The sequence below is a fragment of the Bombus huntii genome, chromosome 5, assembly GCF_024542735.1.
Source record: "Bombus huntii isolate Logan2020A chromosome 5, iyBomHunt1.1, whole genome shotgun sequence".
NCBI lineage: Eukaryota > Metazoa > Arthropoda > Insecta > Hymenoptera > Apidae > Bombus > Bombus huntii.
In genome coordinates this window covers 11,428,851-11,446,955 of record NC_066242.1, presented here as the reverse complement: position 1 = coordinate 11,446,955, position 18,105 = coordinate 11,428,851, and the positions used below count along the sequence as shown (strand labels likewise).

Sequence of the window (18,105 nt, the reverse complement as noted above, 5' to 3'; positions counted from 1 at the left end):
TGCCGGTTACCTAATAACAACGGAATTTGTTATGTTAATACATCATTTTCTTTTTGTCATAATGATTTAGCAATAAATATGAAAAATTAAATTGTAAACGTTATACAGTTATGTTAATATTATGTGATTTTAAAACAAATTGCATCAGATATCCCGTATTGATTGCTATTGAAATATGTATGTAACACGCAGAGTACAAATTCTACAGCTGTTAATATATCAGTCATGTTAAATAACAATTCAATTTTTACTTAAATACTTTTATAATATTTATCTTATTCAGAAAATTTAAACATAAAATTACACGAATCTTGCAAATCAACCTTTAAGGTACTGTAAAACACGTGTTCTCTTCAATAAATAACCTATATGTACTTTTGGTTCAATTAACAGATATTAAAACGAAATTTTTCGGATAAGCAATTAATGCTGTATTGTGTTAAAATTAATTATCATATATTTTTATAAATAAAATTAACAAACATTTTTACTTTTAGATCATGCTCGTCCAGAAAGGAATTCAGAAAATTGATGTATACAGATAATAATTAAAGTTTACATTTTATATTGCACATTGATTTATCAGTTTTCTTATATTAGAAGCAGAAATTTTAGTACTTTATTTTACTTAATTTCAAAAATTTAACTTTCATAAAGGTATACTAGTTTATACTAATAACATTGAAAATAACAATTTCATGAATTAAAAAAAAAAGTATTTTCTTAATCTGTTGTTTTAACAATCTTTACGTATTTGTTACTAGTTTACAATACAAACATTCAGCATTAAATATTGTTAGAAATATAAAAATTTTTCGGTAATATTTTACCTATATAAATATTAAATTAGAGCAAAATATAATTCATTATATGTATGATAGATTGATATTAATTTTTTAACACATATGTGCATATTATTCTTAATATTTTGCTTATTACATTTGTTTCATATAGGTAAAATGGTTTCTCAAATATTTGATGAATCTCCAAAAGGTATGCAATTAGTTAATTCAGATGATGAATCTCAGACTCATATACCAACTAATAAACAAGTTGGTGGTACTAATAAAGTACAAATGAAAAAACAGCTTGGCCTTTTAGAAGGAGTTGCAATTATTTTAGGAATTATATGCGGTTCAGGTATGAATTTATTGTGATTTATATATTATAGTACGTTCCAAATGTCTAATAATTTTCTAAAATTAATTTCTTATATCTTTGTCTAATTTGTAGTTACAAAACTTTACAAACTATAACTATAAATTTTTAATAGAATTAATTATTCTGCTCGTAGGTATTTTCATTTCTCCAAAAGGTGTAATCATAGAAGTAGGAAGTGTTGGAGTTTCTTTAATTGTTTGGGTTTTATGCGGTTTACTTTCCATGGTGGGAGCATTATGCTATGCTGAATTGGGTACTTGCATACCTCGTAGTGGTGGAGATTATGCTTATATTTATGAGGCTTTTGGTGATTTACCTGCTTTTCTATATTTATGGGCAGCTAACTTAATTTTTGTGTAAGTTACATGCATAAAATTTTATCAGTGTTATTTATTGCCACAGGGGGAGTGGAGAAGAAATAATGTTATTTCTGCAATTTCAGACCAACTACAAATGCTATCATGGGATTAACTTTTGCTGAATATGTTTTAAAACCATTTTTTCCCAATTGTTCTATTCCAGATAATAGCGTACGTCTACTGGCAGCAGTTACTATTTGTAAGATGTTTTTCTTTGCACATAAAATGCAGCTATTTTTTTCTTCAGTCATATCATATCATTCATTTATACTATAGGCTTTTTGTTAAATTTTTAATTCTAATTTTATTTAATCATTCATAGATATTTGTAGCTCTGTATCATCATTATCTTTGCTCAAAGAATATTGTTTCTATAATATTTTTATGAAGCAATATGATTGATTTATCATTTCTATAATTTCAATGTTTTAACAGGTTTACTTACATTCGCAAATTGTTATGATGTTAAAGAAACATCTAAAATGCAAAATGTATTCATATTTGCTAAAGTTGGTGCATTAATAATTATAATTATTGCTGGGTTGGTTTGGATAATGTTAGGTAAGTATAATTTTAATATACGGCTAGGTATTAGTATTATTAAATCTTCAAAAAGGAACCAAACAGAATATAAATTTTTTTATTATGGACTCAATTTAAATAACTTCGCTCTTCTTAAAATTCTTCTTTTAATAATTAGTTATATGTATGTATTAATAATTTGTTTCAGGACATACAGAAAATTTTGAAAATGCCTTTGAAAATACAATCACCGATCCTAGCAAAATCGCAGTTGCCTTTTGTTCTGGTATATTTTCATATTCTGGATGGAATTACTTAAATTTTATGACTGAAGAATTGAAAGATCCTTATGTGTATGTAGTATAAAGTAATATAGGATCATTTTTTTTTTCAATAGTGAATAAATAATTTTATTTTACAGAAATTTACCACGAGCTATATACATATCACTACCTTTAGTTACTTTCATTTATGTGTTGGCAAATGTAGCTTATTTATCAGTTTTAACACCAACTGCAATGATTGCCTCTCATGCAATTGCTGTGGTTAGTATTATTTTCTATATGGTGATTTTATTGAAAAGATGTATAATTTAACTATTGAGACAAATTTTTGTTAGACTTTTGGAGATCAACTTCTTGGTGTGATGGCATGGACAATACCTGTAATGGTAGCTATATGTGCATTTGGAGGATTAAGTGTTCATATTATGACATCGTCTCGAATGTGTTTTGTTGGTGCTAGGAACGGACATTTTCCTTCAATGTTAAGTCATATTAATATTTCGAGATTTACACCTACACCGGCCTTAGTTTTTCTTGTATGTATATACAGGGTGGTTAGTAACTGGTGGTACAAGCGGAAAAGGGGTGATTCTACGCGAAAAAAGAAGTCGAAAATATAGAATAAAAATTTTTCTTTTTTTAATTTTTTTTTTTTAATTTTTCCATCGAGATAATGATCTACAGTGAGATCCGTTATAACGTACCGCACGCGTACCGAGCGAAAATTCAAAGTCGATTTTCTCGAAAACAAAGCCTCAAACGAAAAATTTTTATTCTATATTTTCAACTTCTTTTTTTCGCGTAGAATCACCCCCTTTCCGCTTAGCTTTCCACCAGTTACCAACCACCCTGTATATGAAATATATATTGTATTACATATTCCAAATTAATGTTCATTGAAATATAAATATTTCCTTTTTTATTTTTAGTGTATATTATCTTTAGTAATGCTGTGCACAAGTGATATTTTTGTATTGATTACATACTGCAGCATAGTCGAATCATTTTTTATAATGTTATCAGTATCTGGTGTTTTATGGCTTCGTTATAAACAGCCCAATATGAGTCGACCCATTAAAGTAAGTAATTAGATATTAGGTTGTCAAAAAAGTTTCTTTCGTTTTATAAAGAAATAATGGATGCACAACATTTTTCGTTTTATATTATTTTATCGAATTACGTATAATCCATTTTGTTCTATCAAAATAAAGATCACAACGTTCGACAGATTAGGATTCATGTTTGTATAAAGATGCGTTATTGTAAAAGACGTGTCTGCAAAAGAAAGACACTTTTCGGACAACCTAATAAATAGATATTACTTCAAACTCTCCAGAAATATTTTGATTAAAATTATAAATATATTTTTTAGATGCCTTTATGGATTCCTATCACGTTTGTATGCATATGTGCATTTTTAGTATTTTTTCCTTCCTACCAAAGACCATATGAAGTTGGAATAGGTGCCTTAATAACTTTATCTGGAATTCCAGCTTATTTTATTGGTGTTAGATGGAAAAATAAGCCACTATGGTTTCAACAACTTATTCGTACGTAATATCCATATAATATATTTATCATGTTATAAATCTTCCACAGACACATTTTTAATTATAATGTAATGTTAACTTTCTTGCATTTCAATAATTTTATGACATTTGCTTTTACAGTTGAAATTACTTATACCGTTCAAAAATTATTCATATCTGCCACCGAGGAACGGGATCATTGATTTACATAGTACGAATATTAAAACAGTTTGGTGTTGCATTGAATTTTGACATTTTGCTTTAATATACATGGTACTAATTTGCATATTACTAACACCACATAACTGTGTTCTTGGTAAACAGAAGTTTACAGTGTATATGTAAGATAAACGCGAAATTGCTCTCTAGAGTGTAAGATTAAATATTTATATGTGTTATTTACATTGTATAATTAACAATTATTATTTATTTTGAGAAAATCTTAACCATTTTAATCTCTTACATATAGAATAATAATTTTGGTCTTCTAATAATCGCATAGTATTATATGCGAATATTGCTACAAAATCTATCTAGGAGTGATGATCTATTTTTACGAGTATTAATATACATATTTTCTAATCTTTATTTAATAAATTAAAAAAATAAACATTATTTGTATGAGTTAATCATTAAATTTAAATAATTGTGTTGAAGATATTAAGCATATTATTATTACACTGCAATGTATAGCAATGTAAACATACATGTTAAGATTTTATTAAATAATTTTAAAGTAATAATAATATGATATTTTTCAATACTTTCAAAGTAAAATATGATATATAATAATATTAATCATAGCTTCCATGATACAGATAATCCATAATAAAAAGTTTGATCAAAGTTTTTATAGTATTGTGATAAAATAATTTCAAAAATAAATTATATAGATAAAAGCTGATATCATTGTTTTTAATTGGAATTAGTAAAAAAATAATATGACAATAAAATTTTCTGTCTGTTAGAGAAGGACAAAATTTCAACACATTCAAATACATATATTCTAATTTTGTATCTCCTGTCATTTATCTGTTTAAATATTCATTAAATACATGAAATAACAACTTATTAGTAAATAATATACATTCATGCACATTAATTTTCTATTACATACATTAATGAAACTGATATTTTTGCTGTCTTGTAATGAGCTTTAAATACATTTTTGTTTATTATATTTATTTACATAATCAAAAAATTCATATAAGCAACGTCTTAGTAGAATATGCTTCTTTTGTTTAACAATGATTTAAAATTTAAATAATACCAGATGTCTGCACAGAACAAGATTTATACACACATTGTATAAAGAAATTGAAAAATTGGTAAATTTTTGAGATGTAAATAATGGAATGTTATACATATTTCTATTTTTTCTATGTAATCTATAATGTCAGAACAGCCATTACATACAGATATTAACAAATACCAAAGAGGTCGTCAAATCTTTTTTATACACAGATTAATGTATATCTTCTGGATTAAACATTCCCTGTAAAGTAAAATTAGAATATCTAATTAATTGGTAAATTTAAAGTAGGTATAGTAAGTGGTTTATATGGATATTGTTTTTAACATAAAACAAAATTTTTGCAATAAAATACTATTTATAGATCAATTTATTGATCTATAGTTAGACTATTTATAGAATAAAATACTATTTATAAATAATCAAATATATAATTACAAAGTTATAGCAAATTGATAGTTTCTCTTTAAATAAGTTTACTTTATGTATAATGTTTAATACATATAATGTTAAAATACATATATTTTTTCATAATATTAGTATAAAAATAAAATATTACGATCATTATCCATAATTATATACAGTGTATGAAGAATTGATAAAAAATAAATAAATGTGATGATTATTTTTATACTAATAATTATAAGTACTACAATCTTACCTTAGCACGCCTTAAAATAGAATCCTTACTGGCATCATATGGATGGTCTTTACTTGGAATTTCTAATACTGAAGGTATGGGTTGTGTGTGGCTATCAATTACGTGACGAATCATTTCAGCAACCTTAAAAATACATTATCAAAGATATATCAATATAATCATGTTATTTAATAATAATTTACTAATAAATATGACTTTAGTTGAATATTATATACAACAAAATTTTAATTCTATTAATTACAAAGCATAGATAATCTTATTAATAAATTGTATTTATTAAAACTTTATTTTTCAAAGAATATTTTTTCTTATTCTTTATTTTATATAAAGAGTATATAAAAATATTACTCCTATTTACATTATTAAAATACACCACATTTATTTTTTAGAATCTTATTGTTATTTTAAGGATAGATATAATACTTACATTTTGATTTATAAGTATAATATCAATATCATCTCGTTTAATGAAACGTTTAAACGTATCTTCTATGTCACTTACAGCTGTATCTGTAAAGAAATATGTAAATGCTACAGATTTAAGAAACTTTTAAATAATAACAATTCACTTGATAAACATTTTAATACGAAGTATAGAATATTTGAGTACAATATTTGAATACAAGCACAGAAAAATATAGATTTCCATATTTGATTTTTTTTTAATTGAAATTTGGTTACATACATACTTTTATCTACGACCATAAAATTGGGTTGTCGATGTTTATTAATTTCACCAACCCCGCCCAAAAGAAATCCAACACAAGTATCCTAAAAATGAAACTTTTATATATATACTTTGTATATGAAATAAACTTAAATATACATTTCAATTACCTCGTCTCCGATCACAGCAAGAAGTTTCCCTTTCCCCGCTGAATGTAAAGCCATTATTATCGATAAATGAAGAATAACAGAGCAAATTTAAAAGAGTAATTGTTAATTTAACAAATCTTGACGATACATCAGCTGACAAGTCACACCTACGTACTTAAGCTATGTACTAGAATATCACGTGTCAAACTTGTCCAATCGAAATAGTACAGTAAATGGAAGGGAGGGAGGAGTACTGATCAACTTTAAAAACAGCAAATTCTGAAATAGGCTGGCATTTGGCATACTATATACCTACATATGTACGTACCAGTGTAGCCAGATATCCATCATTCCTTTATGTCTTTCCTACGTTATCGATCGAAAAAGGATGTAAATATAATACATGATAGTAGATAGTATGCACTGAAAGATAATTTCTAAACGTGCAAACTTATAAGATACTGTTTTACATATATCAAACTTTTCTACTTATCAAGCAAAGTTTTCAGTAAAATGGTTCTTTTTACCATTTCATTCACTAGCGTACGAGGATAAAAACATATAAATTTATTAAAATGAAATTAGAAGAATATATTGATAAAAAATTCAACCGAAACATATGACAACTTTAGTTAGATAGTTTCTCTATGCGCGCAACGCGTAATGTCTAGGGTTATGTTTCTGTATGTGTTAGAGCACACATTAGTGCTATGTGTATTTGATACTAATTATATATGTAAATTGAAAGACGGGAAATTGTATTAAATTGTATAGTTTTATGCATTGTTTTTCGTTGTATTAAATATGTAGAAGTACGAAAACAAGTTATCATTAAAGACATTTCTACAAAACTCGATATACGACTCCACCATTATTATTACTAATTATGTTATTTAGGTTATTATGTTATGGAACTTATAAAGTCGTTAAATAGTTGTGTATTTTCGTTATTGAACACAACGATAAATATGCAAACTCATAATATATATATCAGTTTGTGTTAAATGTAAAAAGGAGTGTGCTGGCTAATTATCGTTTGCTGTTAATAAAATCTCTAACTTGTAAGTCATGATTATTACAATGAGCATAACCCTAAGTAAATATCTGTATTGATAATTTAGACGTGTTTTCTTATGCATGAAATGACTTCTATAATATTTGATCCTTAATTAAGTAGCATAAATATATTTTTTAATATGTATTTTCAATATTGTATTTTAGGAATTACATTTTCTTAACATATGTACTTGTTAGCTGAGATAGTATAATTACCAGTTAATATACAAAACGGTAAAAAAAAATGTCATTTGTGAATGATGTTAATATCTACAAAAAAATGGTTTCTCAAGAGATCATACAAAAACCATGTACTATAAATGAAACTTCAGCAGAATTTATGGTTCTACCCAAATGTGAACACTCGGAAGAAACATTGGTAATAAAATAATTAATATTTCAACAAATATATATCTTATATTATTACATATTCTTTGTCTATTTTATACTTTGTATATTTTTATATACTTTTCTACGTACTACATCTTATATATATATATATATATATATCTTACATATTTTCAATTTATTTTATTATTAATTATCAATATTATGTATAGATTGTTGGTGAGGAAATAATTGTAGATGAAAACATAGATATTAATCAAATGTCAGAGGAAGTAATTTGTAAACAGAAAGATACTTCTGAATATTTTGAAGAAAGTATGAATACAACAATGTCTGTTGAATATGCGGAAGATGCTATATCATTATCTGGAGAAAATACACCTAGACAAAAGTGGCTTTCAAATGATGTCAATAAGGAAGAATTGTTGGTAAATATTAAATGTTTAAAATTTTATGATAAAAGATCAGAATACATTGAAGTGATAAAAGCAAAATAATGAAATCGGTAAATTCTTCTTTTATTTTAGTATGTTTTGTTAATTAATACGATGTGATAGCTTTCAGAATCAGAGGAAAGTGAAGCAGAAACATATAATAAAGTAATAATTGATGATCAAGATGGAGATGAAGAAACAATAGCCACATTTGTAACTGCCGCTGGTCAACAATTAGCATTATATGCGGTTGAAGATTCAGATGAAATTTTTGCTGTAGCAGTTTATGATGAATCTGGTGAACCACCAACAAATTTTCAATTTCTCATGAAGTATGTATATTTATGCATATATTACATATCAGATACAGTTAATAACAGACGTAATTCAATAATTACATGTGAAAATAATAAAATGATCATATTTACAGATCAGATGTTGAAAGATTAATAGGAGAAGGCGCAGTTAGAACTGTTAAAAAACCAACACAGATAAAAAGACAATTATTGACTACTGAGTCACCAATATTTTTTCCTAAAAGTGAACCAATAAATGATATGTCAATGGATAATGAAAATAAAATCATGTCAAATGAAAATGAAAGGATACAAGAAAAAGAATATATATTGGAAGAAAATTCAAATTTAATGAAACATTCTAACTTAAATTTAGGTACAAAACGAGTTTCTAACATTATATATGCAACAGATGAAAAACAACCAGATGTAACATATTTAATGATGGATGATTGTTCTGCAAATATGGGTATGTATCTAAAACTGGTAATTATTAAATAATATCTTGATATAATGAAATTTCAAATATTACAAAAATATCTAAATTTTTAACAGATAATTCTGAAGAATATCAGGAAGATGATAAAAGTGATAGTGAACTTGTAGAACAATCAACTGTGCAATACATCTTATTCGAAGGTGATCAATCTGATTCTGAACTAACATTCGATGAAATTCACAAAACTCTTCAAAATTTGAAAGCAAATGCAGCAAAAAAGCAAATGAATAAAAAGATCATTAACAGAGATCAAAATAACTTTGGAAATCTCAAAGAAACGGAATATGAAACTTCAGTGTATCAAAATTCTAATGTGTCTAATAAGATGTCTAATAGTTTAACAAAGAGAAAATTCAATCTGTTAGATAGTCAACAGGAATTATTGGAGACATTAGCAAATTCATCAGCAGATTTAATGCCAAGTAGTACAAATTTAGATATATCAAATGGTTCGATTGAATATACGTCACCCGAGTCGTCACAAATACAGTACAAAACTAAGCGATCCCGGAAACAACAATTAATTTCTGTAAATCGCGAAGATTCTGAAATTATTATACAACCAGCATCTCTTGTAACTGAAGAAGACAATAATGTTAGAAAAAGAGTAAGACGAAATAAAAGAGTAGCTCATTCTAGATATCGTCAAAGAAATACCGACTCGAAAAGAATGAAAAAGGTCAAGCGAAAAGAAGTTGAAATTATTGAAATTGATATTGATGAAGAAGAAAGTATCCTGCAGTCAGAACGGGATGTTGTTGAAATAACTATAGATGATAGTAAAGATAAATATTCTAGCGATAAAGAAAATGAAATTATAATGGTTGGAGATTCCGATGACGAATCTCAACAATCCAATTCAAAAGCAATTTTATTACAATGTCAACATTGTTTAAGAAATTTTAGACAACAAAGAGCTCTAGAAACTCATTTGCGAGTTTGTTCGAAATCACCCTCTAATACAATACGGTTTAATGAACAGAAATTGAAACATGCAAATGGAACGACTGAAGATACTGTTAAAAAACAATACGCTTGTAAAATATGTCAACAAAAATTCGATGTAGTGGTAGCGTTAGCCCGTCATGTACGTTCAGAACATTCTCAAAGAAAAAAACGTAGATTTAGTAAACTATCAGTCGAACGACCATCCATAGAAATTAAAGAAAAGAAGGAACACATTGAGCCAAAAAAACAGACTATAATTAAAAAGATTAAAAGGAAAAGAAATCAAAGACCAAAATGCACCTGGGAGGTAAAAAAATTAAGTTGTTCTGATTGTGGAAGGTGGTTTCCCAGTGCTGCTTTATTAAGAGCACATTGTTTACAACATGGAACAAAAAAATCTGGTATGTTATTTTTAATAATTATTTTATTGATATATGTATAATAATTCATTATGAGAACATTAAATAACTGAAAAATATTTATTACAGAACAACAAATACGCAGATGTCAGATATGTAAGAAATTAATTAGATCTAGATTACTTTTTGTACAACATTTGAAGAAACATAGAAATTTACAAAAAAATATAAAATCCGTACCGAATATTCAAAAGAAGTTACACACAACTAGGTCAGTGACAAGTAAAATTACTGCACTCAGAAAACGGGGACGTTCACGAAAACTTTGATCTCTTCAAATATCAACACATGAAATTTGTAGAAATTGGTGATATATGACAGATACTGTTGCTATTTCTTCTAATGTGAAATATGTATAATAATATGTTCATACTTCCAATAAAAATTGGAAATATTTATATGTTCATTAAAGAAATATCTTACAATTACATTAGATACCTAGTTAAATGTATATATCATTTAGATATACCATGTATATTATGTATAATTTAACTATATATTATAACATTTGCAGCTTAACTTTTACATTGACTAAAAGATTGATTTTACCCAGTTTTTTTGATTATGCAACTCTTTAAGAAACATCAAGTGCCGAAAATTAATTAAATTTAAGCAAAATGTTGAAACATATATTATTATATGAATAAAATGCTTAAACTAAATTACATAGGTCAGTTTTTCTTTACAAATTTAACCAAGGATGATTTATCATATTTAAACAATATTATTGATTACTGTAAATAAAATAACTGTATTGAAAGTATATATATTCAATTTTATTTGGATCATAGACTCGAATAGAGTAAACATGTTTATGCATTTTTTTAACCTTAAGAAAAGCAGAATACCAAAGTTTGAGTATTTACTTTGATTACAGATGAATGAAACGTATGAGATTTTCTTATAAAATTAATGTCATAAAGTAATATACATATAAATGTTCATATACACTACTACCCGCTTAATGTACGTTGGTTGGGTTCACGTGGTGAATATTATCTAGAAAGGTGTATCCCAGGAATTGCTTTTTTCAGTACGTTCAGCTCAGTTTGCATTGGGAGCGAGAGTGAGACATATTTACGGCAAATGAACATACTCGCTTTGGAGAAACAGTCCTAAGAATTGATGAAGGTGATTACAAGAACATTAATCGAGGTAAAATATAAGTGAGTGAATATAAGAATATGTCCAAAATATGGCAAAAAAAGCGAACATTAAGTAGGAATTATTATAATACGAAGATCACTGATGAGTATGGGAGGAATTTAGCCAAAAATACGCTTCACAAATTATCACCTCTAGTGATCAAACGATCGAACTATATGCACAGTTCTTCCTACGATGTTTTTGACGGGAGAAATGTGCGTATGCATAGCAAGAGGTGAAAATGTATGTTAGTATCAGATCGTACGGAACTGACCAAAAATAGGCTCTATTGCGAACTCTTATCACCGATGAATCAATGCTCTTATAGGTTTTGATCGTCATTTTCAATTTTCGTATGAGAGGAATTGTTTTAGATCTATCGATTAATTAACGGAATGAAATTATTATAAAAGTACGCGATTACACAAATTGTTATACAGAAAATTACGAACTCATTGTAGAATTATACAATTCTTATAAACTTACAGATTGAATTGAATAAAATAATTTTATTTTGCAAATGAATAAAATCCTCAAATCCTTTCCAATAAGTTTCCAAAAGTTTAACGAACAAGTTATAAAAAACGACGAAAGAGTTTGAGAAAATTGATAAGTTTTGATAAATATTAAGAGAATAAAACAACATAAGAGGTATTTCGAATCTTTTCAAATTCTTGAAAACAGGTAATTTTCTAAGGACATATGAGAATAAAAAATTTATCGGCTAAAATAGCGATTTTGTATCAGGAAAACATGGTAATAGGAAGTGGTACAATTCGAAAATAACATTACATTCCAGAAATTTTTTAGATTATATTTTTGGGTTCTTGAAAAAATATTTCATCAAAATCTCGATTTTATAATAGGAGAATATAATATTATAAGAGGCAGCACTATTTCAATAATACTTGGAATTTGACATCACATCTCGGAATTTTTGAAAACTATTTCGCGGTCGTTTGTTATACTATACCTCTTAAAGTTCCACGCGTTCTTAAATATTTCCCGATTGCATTTTTTGATTTTTTATTTTTATGGAATTGGAGAGTGACAAGGACAAACAACAAGATTGTAAAATGTTGTTAAACTACGGTCTGATTTATTGAAACTATTTCTAAATACATTCATATAATTATCTTACAACAAATAATCTCATTTTTTATTGTACTGTATAATCATTTCTAATAATCGTTGTTGCCAGTTGTATCCTTAGTATCCTTATTGTTATTTTTACAATACAAAGGAAAGGAATTTACTTCTAATATTTCATTAAGTCTTCAAGTAATTTTTATATTTTTTTACCCTTATCCTTCGCCGATCGTCAATACGAATTTCCCTTCTCGTCGTACATATGCACATTTCTTTCACCCAGAGCATCGGAAAAGAAATGTGCATATAGTTCGGGCACTGACCACTAGAGGCCCTTATCCTTAGTTCACATTGTTTGATTGACTTTGTTAATATTACATTAGTGTTCTCCCTTTTCACTTCTGCTGTAATGACATAGATTTTATAAGTATAACGATTTTTAAACAAATAAAAATATCGGATATATTTTATAAAATATACAAAAATTATTGAATAATACTTTTTGAAGTGAATATGACCAGCTAGCCTCTTATAAATATTTTTACAATAGAGTAAAAAATACAAAAGATACTTCTTGAATATTGTTTTATTTGTCTACCGTCTGTATGTTATAGAATCTTTTTATTTCCTCAGAAATGGGACCCGGAGCTCCTGACATTAAATCTCGACCTGTAGTAGTTTTTGGAAATGCTATCACGTCTTTTATATTTTCTGTGTTACAGAGCAAACACATTAAACGGTCCAATCCTAAAAATCCAATTTATTTGTTATGATACTCCATTGTCGGATATAGTTAATATTTGAACTAAAAGTAAAATACCTATAGCAATTCCACCATGAGGTGGAGCACCAGATTCTAAAGCATCAAGTACATGCATTAAGTGTGTTTCATCTATATTTAGCATCTTAAATAGTTGTTTTTGTAATTTTGAGTCATGGATTCGTATCGATCCTCCTGCGATCTCGAAACCATTCATAACCAAATCATAATGCAATCCTCTAACCTATAAAAGTATTTCACTTATTAAAATACTATTAAGCTTATTAATTAATTAACATGGGTACCTTCAGTGGATTGTTCATAAGATATTGCATATCATCTGGATGAGGTTGCGTGAATGGATGATGCATAGTTTCTAATGAATTTGTTTCAGTATTAAACGAAAATAAAGGGAAATCAGTGATCCATAATAATTCATTCCTACTAGTAAAGATTTCTTGATCTTCACTTTCTAAAAACTTTGTAAATTCAAGACGTACTTTTCCTAATAGTGATTGCTGTAATTTTAAGTTTGATATTAATATATATAACTGCTTGATGTTAATGTATCATTAATAAATGTAGAAAATATAATTAACAGATTAATATTTACCGTGTTTACTTTTTCTCCACAAGCTAAAAACAGTACATCTCCTTTTTTTAAATTTAACTTTTGTTGTACATTTCCATCAATAATATTTGTTATTACTGGCGATTTGTTAGGTATCTTTGTTTGTATTAATTTCACAGAAGGGAAATAAGTACACTGTAGTTCAGATATAGTATCTTTGATAGATTTTGTAAGAAAATCCTAGGGTATACAAAATATGTTATAAATATAAAAATACCAAAAATCAAGGAAAATATAAATAACTTGTAAACATACATGTTTTTGGGAAAAAACTAGAGCATAAACTTCACAGTGTTCATTTTGTTCCATTTTTAAACTTTGTTCTAATACTGAATGATCAATTAATTCCGTCAGTCTACAAAGCTGAAATATTAATACTATTTTTGAAATTATTCTTCGAATTTAAATTAGAAGCATATTTAAATCTTACTTGTTGTGGTATTCGTAAATCTGGTTTGTCTGTACCATATAATTCCATTGCATCCTCGTATTTTATGTGTTTAAAAGGAATAGTTAATTCTCCTGATTCTTGAGGCCAAGAATATGCTAATAAGTTTTCAATTAACATCATTATTCCTTCACAATCAACGAATGACATTTCAATATCCAGCTGTGTAATAACATATCTATGAGTACTAAATGATTTTATATAGGATATATATCTGCAAGTCAAAAATTATACCTGTGTAAATTCAGGTTGTCTATCATGTCTAGGCTTTTCATTCCTGTAACATCTTGCAACTTGAAAATATCTATCAAAGCCACCAACCATTAATAATTGTTTAAATTGTTGGGGACTCTGTACTAATGAATAAAATTGATCCAAGAGTTTTGTTGGGACTATAAATTCATGTGCTCCCTATGTTAAAAAAAAAGAAGGTTTAAATATCTTGGCCATAATGTTTTTAGTACCATTCTGATATACATACTTCAGGAGTATTTTTAAATAATGTTGGAGTTTCAATATCGACAAAATTGCATTCTTTAATTAGGTATTCTCTCATCTTCATTATCACTTCTGAACGTAATCTTAAATTCTTTTGTAATTCAGGATATCTTAATGATATGTATCTATACTTCATTCGTACGTTTTCATTTGCCTTATTATAGTCTCTAATAATAAATGGAATATTTAAACTTGCTATGTTTAAAACTTTCAAGGATTTTATTTCTACTTCAATATCTCCAGTTCCCATGCACTTATTCTTTTGACCCTTTGGTCTTTTTAATACTCTACCTTCTATGCTCAATATACTTTCAAAGGTCAAATTCCTAGCCATTTCTCGTAAGTCCTTTCTCTAACATAACAGATAGTTTATTTTTAATATCAATATATATACATATAGTATACTTTATTGGAATTTATATTCTTTAACTCACATGTGTAGGTATAATAAATTGTGTAGAACCATAAGAATCTCTCAATACCAAAAATTTGTCAGCTCTTAAAAATTCTAACCACCCACATAATTGAACATTCTCTCCTACATTTTGTAGTCTTAGTTCACCACATGTATGAGATCTTGAAGCAAATTTATTAACTGGTTGCACATTTTCTTTTATTCTTTGTTGTTTACCAGCTAAATTATGTGTATAATTTATACACATTAAAGAATGTTTTGTTATAAGCTAAAAAATTTTATATTAAAATATTTATAAATATTTTCATTTTTATATAAATTAAAATATATTCTATGAACTTAATAAATATTTGCACTCACTTTTTGATGATATAGACGATTCATAAATAAAAAGTTAAAAAATGGCATTTTTGATACGATACAATTACGAAGCATTTTTATAATAAACAAAAATATGCGGTTTATAAATATATATATTGTAATGAAAAATATTTTTTTTTCTAAACTTTTTCTACTTTATTTTTATTGTTACATATCCATATAAATATTAGTTCTTGTTGTTTTATATCTGAAAATTAATTATTGAATATACATAGTTTTCATAAAAATACTATGCCTTTTGCGTTTATCAGAAGAAAGTTCGCGAGACAAGAGGAGCAGATAGTAAAATAGCCTATGAAATATATGAAACATAGAGTTAAAGATTTACAAAAAGTATCTGCTAGATCACAGCGTTCTATGGCTAGTGACAATAGCGTAACAAATACCGAGTTAGTGAGTAGCAAACGACCGATTTGTAAAGGCTACCTTACAACTTACGACATTAAAAGCTTTACATCTTACATCTATATGACTGTGTTTTTGATAGACTCAATACAATTACTTATTTATACATACATATAAAATAAACACACTTGTTTTACACCTACAATCAAATAAAATCATACAGCAATGTGCGACGATGAGCAAAAGAGGAAAGTATCTACTTATTCGTAGGATAGGTTAAAAGGAATAGGTAGTAGGAAATCTAGTAGAAAGAAAGCTGAGGAACTAGAAAGATATAAAGGATATAATTAGGAAAGATATAATTATAAAAGTTCATAAATTAATACCCTTAATTAGTTTTTTTTACTAATAAAAATTTGTTCGATCTATGGATACGTGGCGACCTTCAGCGTGATCAGAAGTAACCAATTAGACTTGCACTATTTATCTAGCCATCTTTCCCTAGAAACATTGTTTTCATCATCAATCAGTGTTTGGATATATTAAGACAATTACAATACATTAAAGTCTGTACTTACGTTTTCAAGCAATATTTTAATTAAATATAAAAATGAATAATCCTAAAGAAAGAAAAGCTACAGCAGCAAAAACTATAAAGCAAAAGAATAATGAAAGTAAAGCAACAAGTAGCAAGATGATAACAGTAAACCAACAAAAAGCGAAATCAAATAAACTGTGGACTAATAATGATAAAAAAATATTGTTAGAAGGTTTAAAAAAATATGGGGCCGAAAATGTTGAAGCTATATCAAAAATGTTGCCAAACATGTCTTTTGAAGATATTAAATGGAAAATAGCTGAATATTCTGAAATGGCAGAATATTTATATGAACATGAACTAATAAACAACTGGATGAATTGTGGAATGTTTGAACCTGGGGATAGTCTCATCCCAGAAGCATTATTATTTATACATTTATTTGAAAAGCATCCATCTCCTTCAGAAGCAGAAGGTTTTAATTTCAGGTATATATGAATAGTTTTATTTATTGATAATAAGTTATTGACTACTTTATAACAGTTTATATATAATATTAATAAACTCTGTTTATTGATAATTGTACGTAATTATTGTAGAGCAATATATAATTTTCTTTATCGCTCCTGCCTGGGACCAGTATCATACTTTGATCTATCACCAAAAGATAGAGATTTACTGTGTATTTTGCTATCAAGACTAGAACGCAAGATATGGCCAAAATGTGAGAAAGATATCTGGGAATATGTTGGTAATACTTACAATAAAAGACATATTAAAAAAGTATATCCAGGAAAAAGGGTCCCAGGTCAACTTTTATAATATCATAGTTATAGTTTTTTTATACATTCATGTGTAATGATAATATTTAATAAATATTAATAATGTGGAGGTGCTTAAAGTTTGGATACATTTTCTGCTGTGATAGAAAAAAATTTTCTTTATTTATATATAACATAAGCAAGTACAAATTTTTATCCAATAGAGTAAATTGATTTATTTTATGTGACAGAAATCTATTGTCTTAAAAATGTATTAAAGATTACCTCATGTAAGTTATATATATAGAATAAAATAAATGTTTATTTTAAGAGATGTTATTTTGTATTGTAAATAATTATAACCCAATGTAATAATATACATTCATCTAATACATATCATAATATAAAATAATTGTTTTGTATCTTTTTGAAGAGAAGTTCTTTTCCATCTATTTTTAGCTCAATGAATGTATAAATTACATAAGAATGATGATATAGTACATTAAACA

At 26.8% G+C, this 18,105-nt stretch overlaps 5 protein-coding genes across 12 annotated transcripts; 3 read left to right on the top strand and 2 right to left on the bottom strand.

Annotated features, from left to right (window-relative positions):
- The first annotated feature begins 115 nt into the window (after window positions 1–115).
- On the top strand, window positions 116–5,264 carry LOC126866149 (Y+L amino acid transporter 2). 3 transcript variants are annotated; one of them, XM_050619368.1, is made up of 12 exons: window positions 116–330; window positions 498–657; window positions 955–1,140; window positions 1,295–1,517; window positions 1,604–1,719; window positions 1,956–2,081; window positions 2,251–2,395; window positions 2,464–2,587; window positions 2,662–2,862; window positions 3,256–3,405; window positions 3,699–3,876; window positions 3,997–5,264. In XM_050619368.1, exons 3-12 carry the CDS (start codon window positions 960–962, stop codon window positions 4,056–4,058), a joined length of 1,506 nt encoding a protein of 501 aa, XP_050475325.1. In that variant the 5' UTR covers window positions 116–330; window positions 498–657; window positions 955–959; the 3' UTR covers window positions 4,059–5,264. The 3 variants fall into 3 exon arrangements, with proteins under 3 accessions (XP_050475325.1, XP_050475326.1, XP_050475327.1); XM_050619370.1 differs by lacking the exon at window positions 116–330 and adding an exon at window positions 334–431; XM_050619369.1 differs by lacking the exon at window positions 498–657.
- Window positions 5,021–6,796, bottom strand: LOC126866163 (V-type proton ATPase subunit F). Its single transcript, XM_050619408.1, has 5 exons — window positions 6,606–6,796; window positions 6,458–6,539; window positions 6,196–6,278; window positions 5,769–5,891; window positions 5,021–5,350 (listed from the first exon to the last, which is right to left on the bottom strand). The coding sequence occupies exons 1-5, from the start codon at window positions 6,657–6,659 to the stop codon at window positions 5,321–5,323; spliced, it is 372 nt and encodes a 123-aa protein (XP_050475365.1). The 5' UTR covers window positions 6,660–6,796; the 3' UTR covers window positions 5,021–5,320.
- LOC126866140 (uncharacterized) lies at window positions 6,772–11,109 on the top strand. 3 transcript variants are annotated; one of them, XM_050619329.1, is made up of 7 exons: window positions 6,772–6,904; window positions 7,806–8,019; window positions 8,201–8,416; window positions 8,546–8,754; window positions 8,853–9,187; window positions 9,274–10,566; window positions 10,654–11,109. In XM_050619329.1, the coding sequence occupies exons 2-7, from the start codon at window positions 7,885–7,887 to the stop codon at window positions 10,851–10,853; spliced, it is 2,388 nt and encodes a 795-aa protein (XP_050475286.1). In that variant the 5' UTR covers window positions 6,772–6,904; window positions 7,806–7,884; the 3' UTR covers window positions 10,854–11,109. The 3 variants fall into 3 exon arrangements, with proteins under 3 accessions (XP_050475286.1, XP_050475283.1, XP_050475285.1); XM_050619326.1 differs by lacking the exon at window positions 6,772–6,904 and adding an exon at window positions 7,067–7,645; XM_050619328.1 differs by lacking the exon at window positions 6,772–6,904 and adding an exon at window positions 7,067–7,680.
- Window positions 11,110–11,338: 229 nt separating this feature from the next.
- Window positions 11,339–16,065, bottom strand: LOC126866145 (aspartate--tRNA ligase, mitochondrial). Of its 4 annotated transcripts, none has more exons than XR_007689784.1 (11): window positions 15,932–16,065; window positions 15,591–15,839; window positions 15,140–15,508; window positions 14,893–15,069; window positions 14,641–14,820; window positions 14,466–14,573; window positions 14,193–14,390; window positions 13,885–14,097; window positions 13,640–13,823; window positions 13,319–13,566; window positions 11,339–13,223 (listed from the first exon to the last, which is right to left on the bottom strand). XR_007689784.1 is itself a non-coding variant. In XM_050619348.1 (11 exons), exons 1-11 carry the CDS (start codon window positions 16,004–16,006, stop codon window positions 13,215–13,217), a joined length of 1,911 nt encoding a protein of 636 aa, XP_050475305.1. In that variant the 5' UTR covers window positions 16,007–16,065; the 3' UTR covers window positions 11,339–13,214. The 4 variants fall into 4 exon arrangements, 2 of the variants coding, with proteins under 2 accessions (XP_050475305.1, XP_050475306.1); XR_007689785.1 differs by having other exon boundaries at window positions 11,339–13,220; XM_050619348.1 differs by having other exon boundaries at window positions 13,418–13,566.
- An 840-nt stretch (window positions 16,066–16,905) lies between these two features.
- On the top strand, window positions 16,906–17,930 carry LOC126866160 (uncharacterized). Its single transcript, XM_050619405.1, has 2 exons — window positions 16,906–17,323; window positions 17,435–17,930. The coding sequence occupies exons 1-2, from the start codon at window positions 16,908–16,910 to the stop codon at window positions 17,655–17,657; spliced, it is 639 nt and encodes a 212-aa protein (XP_050475362.1). The 5' UTR covers window positions 16,906–16,907; the 3' UTR covers window positions 17,658–17,930.
- The last annotated feature ends 175 nt before the right edge of the window (window positions 17,931–18,105 follow it).